This window comes from Cetorhinus maximus, chromosome 3 (genome assembly GCF_964194155.1).
Source record: "Cetorhinus maximus chromosome 3, sCetMax3.hap1.1, whole genome shotgun sequence".
Classification (NCBI taxonomy): Eukaryota; Metazoa; Chordata; class Chondrichthyes; order Lamniformes; family Cetorhinidae; genus Cetorhinus; species Cetorhinus maximus.
Genome location: NC_135881.1, coordinates 183,429,505 through 183,442,894, shown reverse-complemented (window position 1 = coordinate 183,442,894; position 13,390 = coordinate 183,429,505). Strand labels below are relative to the sequence as shown.

At 42.5% G+C, this 13,390-nt stretch overlaps 1 protein-coding gene across 3 annotated transcripts in view; it reads left to right on the top strand.

Annotated features, from left to right (window-relative positions):
• LOC144679083 (genetic suppressor element 1-like) overlaps window positions 1-13,390 on the top strand; it is a 330,347-nt gene that overhangs the window by 126,448 nt on the left and 190,509 nt on the right. Inside the window, exon 1 of one of the 3 annotated variants that reach the window (XM_078539366.1) lies at window positions 3,025-3,645. The exons of the other annotated variants lie outside the window; for them this stretch is intronic. Within the exon in view, the coding sequence (XP_078395492.1) occupies window positions 3,609-3,645 (37 nt within the window). The 5' untranslated portion in view covers window positions 3,025-3,608. Of the gene's footprint in view, window positions 1-3,024; window positions 3,646-13,390 lie in introns of those variants that run through there. 3 annotated transcript variants of the gene reach the window in all.

Sequence of the window (13,390 nt, the reverse complement as noted above, 5' to 3'; positions counted from 1 at the left end):
TACCAGCTTCATCTCTTCTCTTGGCAACGGTCTGAGATTAAGCCAGTCTGTTCGCACCTTGGTGTCACATTCGACCCCAAGATGAGCTTCTCAACTCATATTCGTGCCTCTACTAACACCACCTATTTCCAGCTCTGTAACATCGCCCGACTTTGCCCCGTCTCAGCTCATCTATGGCTGAAATACTCATTCATGCTTTTGTTACATATAGACTCAACTATTCCAATGCACTCCTAGCCGGCCTCCCACATCCTGCCCTCTGTAAACTTGAGGTCATCCAAAACTCTGCTTTCTGTGCCTCATCTTGTTAGGGGGAGGCAGTGGTGTAGTGGTACTGTTACTGGACTAGCAATCCAGAGACCCAGGGTAATGCTCTGGGAACCCCAGTTTGAAACCCACCATGGCAGATGGGGAGATAAAAAATCTGGAATTGCAAGCCTAATAATGGCCATGAATTGATTGTCATTAAAAATCCATCAAGTTCATTAATGCATTTTAGGGAAGGAAGCCTGCTGTCCCTTATGTGGTCTGGCCTACATGTGACTCCAGACCCAAAGCAATGTGGTGACTCTCAAATGCCCTCTGAAATGGCCTAGCAAGCCACTGAAGGGCAATTAGGGATGGGCAATAAATGCTGGCCTAGCCAGTGATGCCCCATCCCAAGAACAAATAAAAGAAAATCTCTCCTATCACCCCTGTGCTTGTTGACTTACATTGGCTTCTGATCAAGCAACATCTTGATTTTAAAATTCTCATCCTTGTTTTCAAATCCCTCCATGGCCTTGCCCACTATCCCTGTAATCTCTTCCAGACCTACAACCCTCCGAGATATCTGTGGTCCTCCAATTCTGGCCTCTTGTACACCTCCAATTTTAATCACTCCACCATTGGTGGCCTAGTTGCCTAGAACCTAAGCTCTGGAATACCCTCCCTAAACCTCTCCACCTCTCTACGTCCCTTTCCTCCTTTAAGACACTACTTAAAACCTACCTCTTTGACCAAGCTTTAGGTCATCTCATCTACCATCTGCTTATGTGGTTAGTGTCATACTTTGTTTTATAGTGCTCCGGTGAAGCGCTTTGGTATATTTTATTATGTTAAAGGTGCTATATAAGTTGTTGTATTGCTGATAGAAAACACAATGTCTACGCAACCTTAAAATGGGGAGATAAAAGCAAGATACTGCAGATGCTGGAAATCTGAAATAAAAACAGAAAGTGCTGGAAATACTAAGCCTCTGTGGAGAGAGAAACAGAGTTAACGTTTCGAGTCAAATTTGACTCCAGTCATACGGTACTCAAAACGTTAACTCTGTTTCTCCCTCCACCGATGCTGACAAGCCTGCTGAGTATTTCCAGAACTTTCTGTTTTTACGTAAAAATGGTTGAGGCATGTGGTCTGCATTAATTTGGATAGACTTGGGTTGTTTTCGTTGGAGCAGAGAAGACTGAGGGGCGACCTGATTGAGGTGTACTAGATTATGAGGGGTATGGACAGGGTGGATAGGGAACAGATGTTCCCCTTAGTTGAAGGGTCAGTCACAAGGGGGCATAAATTCAAGGTGAGGGGCAGGAAGTTTAGGGGGGATGTGAGGAAAAATGTTTTTACCCAGAGGGTGATGACGGTCTGGAATGCACTGCCTGGGAGGGTGGTGGAGGTGGGTTGCCTCACATCCTTTAAAAAGTACCTGGATGAGCACTTGGCACGTCATAACATTCAAGGCTATGGGCCAAGTGCTGGTAAATGTGATTAGGTAGGTAGGTCAGGTGTTTCTCACGTGTCGGTGCAGACTCGATGGGCCGAAGGGCCTCTTCTGCACTGTGATTCTGTGAATTTGCATTCGAAATATTTGAACTAATTGGGATCCATGCAGCACTGCATTGAGTTGAATTAATAAGAAAGGAAAGTTTTCATGTGCTCAGAATTATAACAAAAAAGTCTGCTTTAACTTTTGGGGTATTTTTGTCGGATTAAATCAAAACAGATTTGGCAGCTTTGTGTAACTAGATTTAAAATACTGCCTGGCATGCTAAGGTCATTCATGAAAACCTGCAGGAGAGAGCAAACGCTTAATAAAGTTCTTAGACACAGGGACAAAAACGACCTTCAGTAAAGATTGTGGATGAAGTCATGCTATATGACAATCGAGGGGGATGTCACGCATCAGTTGCCACTGTTTTTCTTACTCGAAGACTTCTTCACTACAGGATCAGAGAGTTATTAGAGACCTGGACATCTGCCCAGTGTTTCCTTCACGGTTTCCTAGGAGTCTGCTGTCTCTCCTGCTGTAAATCAAACAGTGCTTTGATTGTACAGGACTTGGTGTCTCCCGGGACCTCCAAGGGATCACTTCATTACCTGCTCTCTTAGAGTTCTACTTTCACAGGGTCGCTGGTTCAGGGCTCCTGCAAGCTGGTTGTTTCCTGACCTTTGAGTGAAGCCTCAAACTCTGGAGGCGAGAGAAAGGGAGGAGGGGAAAGAGAGATAGAGAGTGTGTGTATGTGTGTGTGTGTGTGGTGAGGGTTGGGGGGGCGGGAGGCATTCTACATTCCTTTCCAAATTGTTAGGTTCTGACGGCGTTTTCCTGAATTACCCTGGGGACCGAGGACATAATCGAGAGCTGAGGAGGTGCGAAACTAGGCGGGAAGTGCGGTCCGTGGGGAAGGGTGAACGCACCGTGTATGAAGTAGTGAGGGTTCAGTGGGAGGAGCTGCAGGGGGTTTTCGCTGCGGTGTCTCTGTGTGTGTGTGTGTGTGTGCCTCCCCTGGCCGCTCAGACACACACTGAGAGGGTGAGGGCGAGCCCTAGCCGCTTCGACACACTTGTCACTCTGCCAGCAGCACAAAGATTGCCTTGGGGGCCGCCGCAGCCGCGCGTCGTGTGAAACTCGAGCAGGATATTTATACAACGCTGGGTGCCGTTTGGAGCCCCCCCCCAAAAAAAGAGGTGTTGCTGCCTTCACTTTATCAGCACCACCTCGCTCACTTGAACTGAGTCAGGAGGGGAAAGTGGGAAAGGGGGTATCGTTTTCTGCTTAAATCCAGCTCCCGTGCTGTTTAAGAGTTTGACCTGCAGCTGGCTGGAGAGAGAGAGAGAGAGCGGGTTCATTATATATTTGTTTTCCCTTCTGGTTCTCGGCCAGCAGGGGCTCCTTTTGTAGTTTGATGTCTCCCAGAGTTTGAAAGTAGAGCTCCCCCTCCCCCATCTCAGTCTTTGACCGGGACCATAACCATCCCCTCATTCAAACAGCGAAAGCCAGTGAGGAACCGGACCCCCCTATTCCTCCTCCTCCTCAATGTGTCTTCATGCTGCCGCTTGACTTCCCGCATCATTCGGTTGCTCCTTGTTTTTGTTTGTTCTGCGTGTGTGTCGGGGACGTCCAGCTGACTTAAGAGGGCAGCAGAAGCCTTTTTCCTTCATCGGTCTGTACCTTGCGAGCGAATCTGTGCTCGCCAGCGAAGAAACCTCACCAATGCTTTGTTCGTAGAATTATCAAGTTTCCTTTGCCCCCCACCCCACTACCCACCCTCCTGCAATTTATATATAAAAAAAGATCTCCCCTAGGGTTATTTCTCTTCTCACCATGACAAGGATGTGCTGAGAGGAACATGTTCGGATTAAAATCTTCAACGTACTTCTTCACAGGTAAGAAGAATTTGAGTTTCTTATCTCGGACTCCCGGGGTACGTCAGTCTCAGAGCTTTGAACAAAGCTTTTCCTTTTCATAAACAAAACAACAAAAAATCACGTTAAGCCACATGGATTGATCGGCGTGGATGGAATCGTGTCAAATAGCCTTCGAAATGAACGTAAAACCTGGTAGCAATAATGTTAGGCTGGTGATTTGTTGGTCTGAGTTTTCAGAGCGGGCAGATGAGCCCACAGGCAGTGTACACAATGGGGGATAACACTGGAGGAGGAGGAGGAGGAAGAGAAAGAGGGTTTTGGGGCGAAAAATACAAATCCCAAGTGGATAGATAGATGCATGGTTTCGTGCGTTAGGTCAGTATCCCTGCGTTCATTTTCGGCAAGTTGCAGCTCTCTTTAAGGGCTCCTGTATGCGCTTGTTTCCTCGAATGCCTGGTTAACTGTGTGTGTGTCTGTGTTTATTACCAGTGTCAAAATGGTCACAGCTGTGTATTGATGAAATGCATAGGTGCTTAACCTAAGGCGCTACTGTCTGCAACACCGCCCCACATTCTAACATCCCAACTGCTGCCTCAGATACGTACTTTATGCAGCCCAGCTGAGGGGTAGGTGATTCACTAACACCACCCCCCACCCCCCCGCACCCCGGCAAAAGAGCAAGGCGATAATATTTTGAAAACCGGCGATAAAGGGGAAGGGGCAGATATTCATGCAAACAATTTGCTTTGGAGGCTTCGTCTAGCATGTCAAGCATTTTCCCTACTAAATAGTGTCACCCCTCCTGGCGAGACTGTCAAGACCTGATTTGTGTATTTAGTTTAAACTGCGCGGAGCACGTACATGTGTAACCGAGAAAGTGGGAGCTTTCCGTCCAGAAATCTGAACATGACTTTATCTGGACTACATTTGGGTGGTTTTTTTTGTTGTTGTTGTTACAATATGTATATTGCATCTCAGTTGTGGCACAGGCACTGTACAAATCTCTTCTTGTAGGTCAGCATAGGGTGAATGTGTTAAAAGAGATATGCATTGTTCCATTCTTCCTATTCCATGTGGGACTGTTTTCCTACTGAAGTTGACTGGTTGAAATAGAGTGAGTTGAGAAACCTGCCAGCCTCTCTGAACTGGACCTTTCAACCTGCTTCTGCGTAGTTAGGACCCAGATCAGCAATGATTGAATTGCCCCTTCTAGCTAATCATTAATTTATCGTTCAGACGGTCAGTAGTGACTGCACTGGAACAAGTCAATCTGATGAAGTGTGAGAAGAAGATAATATATTCACAAATCTGTTCCCACCTTTTAAAGTACATCAGAACTGTTCTTGCACACAGACTTAGCTGTACGAAATTGCACTTATTTTGTGCAATCTCGTTAATATAGGTAGAGCACTATGGTACGTGGTTACCACAGCAACAGTATTTAAAACTGCAATTTAGGAGGGCTTGTATTGTGTGATGGGTCAGAGCATGAAGTACTTTCCTGTCGTGCCTAATTAAGAGGTAGAAACCCTTTTCTTTTCTCCTATTTTTCTTCTAATGGCTTTTGAGCATGTACATTAGTAATGTGTCAGAGCAGTTGAGCAAAGGGTACAGCTCCATTAGTAAAGGGCTGTAAAATACAAATCCTGGAAAGTGTGACATTTAAGGTAAAGTCCTAATGTTGAGGGAAATGGGTAGGCTATATCTATCCTCCTAATTAAAGTAATACATGAGGCAGGCTGACAAGATGACAGCAAATGCTGTGGAATTACTGTGCAGGGGGAGTGACCTTTCTGCTTTAGTAACTTAATTAAGAACACACACAAAAGTACACATGCACTTACCATGCTCTTCATATACTTCATTTAGCATGTGGTTGAAAAGATCTTAAACCCTGATGGCAATATACTTGCTTCAGAGGTTAGCACAATTTTATTGTATAATTTCCAAATGTTTTAAATAAGGCACATTTGTGACCCATTGTCTCTCTCTCTCTCTCTCTCTCATCATCTCCCCCATGTGATTCACTGTGATGTGTAGCCCCTAGTAGGAGGGCAGTATGACCTCAGGCAGGAGCATCTATGCGGTCACTCTTCTTGGTGCTGCATGATTGGTTGACAGCAGGTGCTCTTGTAGGGGTGTGTATCAACTGTGTGAGTTCCACTCTGCAGCACAGCCCTTCATCTCAAGGTCCAGTAACCCAGTGGCAAACTAATGACTCTCTTGCAGCAGTTGCAGACTAGCTTGAATTCCAGACAGCCTCAGAACCTCAAATATGGGAGGCAGACATTCTACTGACTGTGCTGCCAACCAGCCTTTGTCAAATGCACTGGATTGTTTACTTCTTAAATGTACTAAGCTGGAAAATTGAGCAAACAGCAGTTTAGAGGGACTAGAGCAAGGGTTCTGGTGACTCAGTCAATGCACTGTCCAGTGTGTAACTGAGCCATGAGGACCAGGAAGTACTCAGGTGTGCGTTGAATAGCAGTGTGGGAAGCTGCAATACAAATTTATGGATGACAGGTGAGGACAAGGTGAGGCACACATGAAGAATAGCCGTTTTGCCAAAGTGTTGGAGGACAGTCAATACTCATGAGCCAGTGTCCCAAAGTAAGCTAATGTCAGCAGCAGAGAAGAGGAGAACATTGATGTAAAGGAGAAAATTATTTCTGAAGATTGGAAAGGAATGACTATTACCGATAGTTAAAACTGCTGTTTTAATAACACTAACATTGTTTACAATTTTGCAGGTAGATTATGTTTCAAACATATTACTATAAATAACAGATTGCATTTGTGTAGCATAGCACCTTTAACATGGAAAAATGTTCCAAGGTGCTTCAGAGGAGCATTATCAAACAAAATGTAACACTGAGCCACATAAAGAGGTATTAAAACAGATGACCAAAAATGTGGTAAAAGAGGTAAGTTTAAAGGAGCATAATAAAGGAGGAAAGAGAGTCTGAGAGGTTCAGGGAGGTAATTTTATGGCTTAGGGTCTTGGCAACTAAAGTAAGGCCCACGAGTGGTGAAGCAATTAAAATCAGGGATGCTCAAGAGACTAAAATTGGATGAGCATAGGGATCTGAGAGGGTTGTAGGGATGGAGGAGGTGATCTAGTGTGTAAAGTATAACTTGGCACAAACCTTTATGACCTGCAAGTTTCTGGTGTAACTTAAATGTTCAACATTTTGTCACTGCCTTCTAACATTAAAGTCACAGGTGTAAATTTTGCACTATTATGAATGGTAATGATGATACCAATATGATTTACAGTAAGTATAAATTCATTTTGGCAGTGGAATATGAGGGTTAAATTAAAGCACTTATAATACCTTTTGGGATTCGAAGCTCTAGTGTCTCACAAAACCCTGTAATTTATGTTTACTTGATCTATGAGCCTACCTGACTGCATGGTCCATTATGTGCTTATTCAAGTTTGCACAGTGGAGGTCATTTTCAGGAATGCAGGAGCTTCTGTGTTCACACCACTGACCTCTGCCCTTTGCCCTAGACACTGGTTCAGTGATTTGCAAGAACCATAGGCAGTGCAAAAATAAATAATACACCCCTGACAATCTCTGTTTTCAAATAAAAGGTGCATATCTCTATAATGAACATAAATAGCATTAAGCAATTTTAATAGCAAGGCATCTTCTGTTTCTACATATTTACTGTACTGGGGAAATTGTACTGCAGCTTTGGCTGATGTCTTTACATCACTGTTTCTTTATTATTATCTGCATTAGAATTATAGTATGTCCAATTCATTATTTCTCCATTCTTTCCTCAATAGGAACCAGGTTTTACCCTATTCCATATCTGTTCATGCATTTTATTTATTGTTATTGTACTGCTTCCAATGTATTTCCACTAGTCACGTACATATTACGCATTAAAGTTGGACCACCCCCAATTCATTTTCTTACTATTGTGAATTCATCTCCCTGCTCGTCTGTGCATCAGGACTGCTCTACTCAATTCATTTTCTCCTCATCTCTTATCCATTGGGAATCTAGTTTCTCTAGCACTTCATTTCCCCATCTGCTTTGTGCATTAGAACTGTTGGTTTGAAAGCAGTGTGAAGAACAATTGAAGCCACCATGGCTGAAAGCAGTCAAAGTGACAGCGAGATAAATCAAAAAGTTCTGTTTAGATAATGCCAGGCTTGGGCTTTGAAAGCTTGTAGGTAGACTGGTGATAAGAAATGGTACACTTTTAAGGCCCTGGGATGAATAAGCTGGAGTGCGAGTTGGTTTTAAGAATCTTGATTTTAAATTTGGAGAGACAAAAATGATTACTCACTTGGAATGACACATTTGGAACATTAGAAGATTGACAGAAGAAATTTCAGAGCTGTACTGACCATGGTAGTTTGCTAATACAGAGAGATAAGACAGATTGTGAACAAGAGAGAGGTTAAAAAGAATTATAAATCTGATAAGGTGATTTTTTTTTTGTATATGTTTTGGCTAGGAGTGCAGAGCGTCCCAGATATGAGTGCAATATTCAAGTCCTGAGGCGTCTTGGACATTAATAGAGTTGTGGGAAAAAGAAGGGTTTTGCATGAAACAGGAAATCTGGTCATTCCTAATTTGCCATCTGCCAACCTAGTTTTTTTGTATTGAGGCTGTACTATTCCTAGTTATTTCTCATTACCTCTCCTTGCACTTGAGACTATATTATGCCTGTTCACTATTTTCCCCATGTAGTTGTGCATTCAATTTTTGAAAATATTCACATGTTGTGTTGAAAATGCTGTAGGAAATCATAGGAACATAGGAAAGTACAAAACTCTTCAATTTCCATACCCTCAATATCTCCTTTAATATTCCCAACACTGTCTGCTGTCACTGCCTCCCACGGTATTCTATTTCACACCCTCAGTGCCCTCTTTGTGAAGCATGCAATCTAAACAGTTTGCGCCTCTTTCCCTTTCTAAGCTTCAGATATGTCCTCTGATTCTAGGGCTTATGACAATGTGAACATATTGTCGAGGTTCAATTTGTCTGTTCCCTTAAGTATCTTGAACATTAAAATATCATCAAGCAAATAAACCACTGTGTCTTGTGCTTATATCACCATCCATACAATAGAGATGCAGCGGCGGACATTTAAGGGGATATTTCAGAATTCACAGAATTGATACATTCCAGTGCAAAAGAAAAATCCCAAGGGGAGGACCCACCATCTGTGGTTAACTAAAAAAGTTAAAGATAGTATCAAACCTAAAGAAAAAGCATATAATTGCGCAAAGTTGGGTGGCAAGTCAGAAGATTGGATAGAATATAAAAAAATCAAAAAATGACTATAAGATTCATAAGGAGGGAAAAATTAGAGTATGAAAGAAAGCTAGCTAGAAATATGAACAGATAGTAAGAGTTTCTACAGATATTTTAAAAATAAGAGAGTTAACAAAATGAGTGTTGGTCCCATAGAAAGTGAGTCTGGGGAATTAATAATGGAAAATAAGGAGATGGCAGATGAATTGAACAGGTATTTTGCGTCAGTCTTCACTATAGGGGATACAAGTAGCATCCCAGAAATAGCTGTAAATCAGGAACTGGAAGAGAGGGAGGAACTCAAGAAAATTGCAATCACCAGGGAAGTGGTACTTAGCAAATTGTTGGAACTGCGGGTTGACAAGTTCCTGGGTCCTGATGGATTTCATCCTAGGTCTTAAAAGAAGTGGCTAGTGAGATAGTTGACGCTTTGGTTTTAGTTTTTCAAAATTCTCTAGATTTGGGGAAGGTTCCATTGGAATCGAAAATAGCAAATGTAACTCCTTTATTCAAAAAGAGAGGGAGACAGAAAGCAGGAAACTATAGGCCAGTTAGCTTAATGTCTGTCATAGGGATAATGTTAGAAGCTATTATTAAAGACGTTATAACAGGGCACTTAGATAAATTCAAGGTAATCAGGCAGAGTCAATATGGTTTTATAAAAGGGAAATCATGTTTAACCAATTTATTGGAGTTCTTTGAAGAAGTAACATGTGCTGTGGATAAAGGGGAACCAGTGGATGTACTGTACTTAGATTTTTAGAAGGTATTTGATAAAGTGCCACATCAAAGGTTATTGCGGGGAAATAAAGCTCATGGTTTAGAGGCTAGCTAACAGGAAACAGAGAGTAAGCATAAATTGGTCATTTTCTGGTTGGCAAGATGTAATGAGTGATGTTCCACAGGGATCAGTACTGGGCCCTCAACACTTTACAGTGTGTATAAATGATTTGGATGAAGGGACTGGAGGTATGGTTGCTAAATATGCTGATGACACAAAGATAGGTAGGAAGGTAATTTGTGAAGAGGACATAAGGAGGATACAAAAGGATATAGATAGGTGAGTGAGCAAAGATCAGTCAAATGGAGTATAATATGGGGAAATATGAAATTGTCCATTTTGGCAGGAAGAATAAAAAGGAGAATATTATCTAAATAAGGGATTGCAGAGCTCTGAGATACAGAGGGATCTGGGTGCCTAAGTGCATTAGTTGCAAAAGGTTAGAATGCAGATACAGCAAGTAATTAGGAAAGCTAATAGAATGTTATCGTTTATTGTGAGGGGAATTGAATGCAAGAGTAGGGAGGTTATGCTTCAGTTATACAGGGCATTGGTGAGACCACATGTGGAGTACTGTGTACAGTATTGGTCTCCTTATTTAAGAAATGATGTAAGTGCATTGGAAGCAGTCCAGAGAAGGTTTACTCAACTAATACCTGTAATGGGCAGGTTGTCTTATGAGGAAAGGCTGGACAGGCTAGGCTTGTATCTGCTGGAGTTTAGAAGAGTAAGAGGCGACTTGATTGAAACATATAAGATCCTGAGGGGTCTCGACAGGGTGGATGTGGAAAGGATGTTTCCTCTATTGGGAGAATCTAGAACTAGGGGTCACTGTTTAAAAATAAGGGGTCGCCCATTTAAGACAGAGAGGGGGAGAATTTTTTCTCTCGGAGGGTCGTGAGTGTTTGGAACACTCTTCCTCAAAAGGCAGTGGTGGCAGAATCTTTAACTATCTTTAAGGCAGAGGTAGATAATTCTTGATATGCAAGAGGGTGAAAGGTTACTGCAGGTAGGCAGGAATATGGAGTTGAGGTTAAAATCAGATCAGCCATGATCTTATTGAATGATGGAGCAGGCTCGAAGGGCCGAGTGGCCTAATCCTGTTCTTAGTTTGTATATTTAAAAAAAAGGCGATTCTAATTTACAAACAAGATATGCAATAAGATTTTCAACAGTCTGTCCACTCTCAAGTCAATGGCAGATAGTAATGTTTTATTATTATAAAGTTTCAACACTTTGAAACAGTAATATTTTGATACAATTTGAAGATATCTTTATTAAGAGAAATCATTTACAGTGCTTTTTGAGCTGAGTCGTTCTTGGAGAAAACATTCATTTTTATTTTTCTTGTCAGTGTAAATAAGAGGAGTACTGTCATGGACAAAATGTGGTTGTGTCCCCTCACTCTCTAATCATTACTCAATTGGGCTATGGTTTGTATTCTATAAATAAATACCTGAATATGTCTTCTGTGCAAAATGGCGTATTTATTTTTCTTAGCTGTAGTCATGAATTCTTTAAAATACAGAAAAGAGGGAGCTTTGACATAGTTGCAGAACATGGATTTAAATCACAACATCCATACACATTGATATATGGGTCATTGCCCCTCTTAGGAACTTACTGTTTATCTCATTCAATGTATAGACATGCCATTTGGCATCATTCCCACAGCAGTTTGTAGACCTGGGAAGGCACCAGACGGCAGCTGTGCAGAGTGGATGTGGGCTATAACAAGTGACATCATGGTGATACGTTCTAGTTAATGAGTTAAAATAAATCTCCTCATTAGAGCAATTCTTCCCTTCCCCCACTTCTCATGGCCTGCATTCATTTTTGAATCAAAGATAAAAGGCCAAAGTCCACACAGGAACTTGAATTAAAAACAAGTTTCCAGTTGAAAATTCCTCCTTTCTGCTGGCTACTGATATTATAATATTGTGTTATAATAATATGTGAAGCACTTGATTATTGGGCCATCTGTTAACTCCTCCATCATGATTATCATAAACCATGTGAATAAGTAAACTGCTAGATCAGCAACAAATGGAATTTATAAGACTGAAATTCCAGGAAAATAAACAATAACTGACATTTCCCAACTCTGTGATTATTAGTATGCAGTGCTGTGGCAATTTTTCACAGTCGTAACATAAAAGCTGTTTTTAAGGGGGTGTTTTTAAGGGCCTAAGCCTGGCAGAAATAGGGCAGCAAAGCCCCGAAAAATCACAGCACAGTGCAAACTGCTCTATTCCCATTCCAGATCAGCCCCACTCTCCTCACCAGCTCAGTCCAGAATCCACCTACTTCATGTGGGAGCCTTTTTGTAATATGCTATACATAGGGCAGAGTTTTGCCCTTGATGGGTGGGCGGGCCCGACCGACTCAGTGGTGGGCAGGCAGTCGATCGCCGCTGCCAAAACGGGCTGCCATTTTAAGTGGCAAGGTGCTGCCTCAGGGAGATCGCTGAAAGGCTGGCAAATATAAAAAATAGAACAATAAAAACTTCATTAACATGTCCCCCTCATGTGAAAATGTCACACGAGATGGGACATGTTAACGAAATAAACAAAAACTTTATTAAACGTTTTTAATAAAGCCACTATCGAACCTCATCCCGCCACTGGACGAGGTTTGTCAAAAAAATCACCTGCCCGTTGGGCCCGTGCGCCGAGCTGGAGTTCGCACGGGCCCCTCAAAATCATCGACGATTGGCAAGTTAAGGGCCTTAACGAGGCCTTTAATTAATGGCAGGCGTGCGTCCCGCTGCTGTGTGCGCACGCCGACCTAAATATCGTGATGCTGCGTGCTGACATTGGGACGCTCACGCGACGTCTGCACGTGACATTTTAAGCGCTGACGTGCGGACTCCGCCACCCACACGCCAGCCAGAAAATTCTGTCCAAAGGACCCCGGTGCAATTTTGAGGTGCCAGTGATGGAGTCTGAATACTCCTTCCAGCCCCACTAAAACGTTGTCCCCTAGCTGCTGACCCGTCTATGCAACAAACCACCCCCACACCCCCGACTGAATCCTCTCTCCTTAACTTGTTACTTCTGGCTTGGGGTCTTCTGCTGGGTTTCCGACCCTTCCAATCGGCAAGCTGCCTGCGAGCATTCAAAACTCTGCCATTTGTAAGAAAACGAGGCCCTTTTTCAAAATCTCCTGAACCTTCTGCCAAGGAAATTGGATGTTGCTGCTCATACATATACATCTGGCGCCCATCCATTGTACCCTCAAATGGATAATCACCTCCTTCTCCACACAGCACAAAGTCCTCCATTACAGGCTCTAAATCTTTCTTAAATTTACACAATATTTTTGCCTCCATTACGCTATTATCACTCTTTGCATGAACAGCAATACCTAGATGAAGCCCAAATTTTTGCTTTTCGTGGCTCAATCCTATGGCCACCTTGTCCCAGATTCCTCTTGATATAGTACTCTGGATTTACTTTTTCTGTAGCACTTATGGTGGGAATTTCCTTGGAGTTTTTTCTGCTCTGCACTGTTAGCTTCCGTGGAGACCTGATGTTTACAGGTATAAGTGGAACCTCCGCTGAGCTTTCACCAAAGTTACAGTGATGGAACAGGAGAAGGTGTGGATTCTTGACATTACTAGGGATAACAACACAAAACAAAATCAATTGAAGTGAAAATCATATAGTTTCTATAATGTACTGTGATCTATAATGCCTGT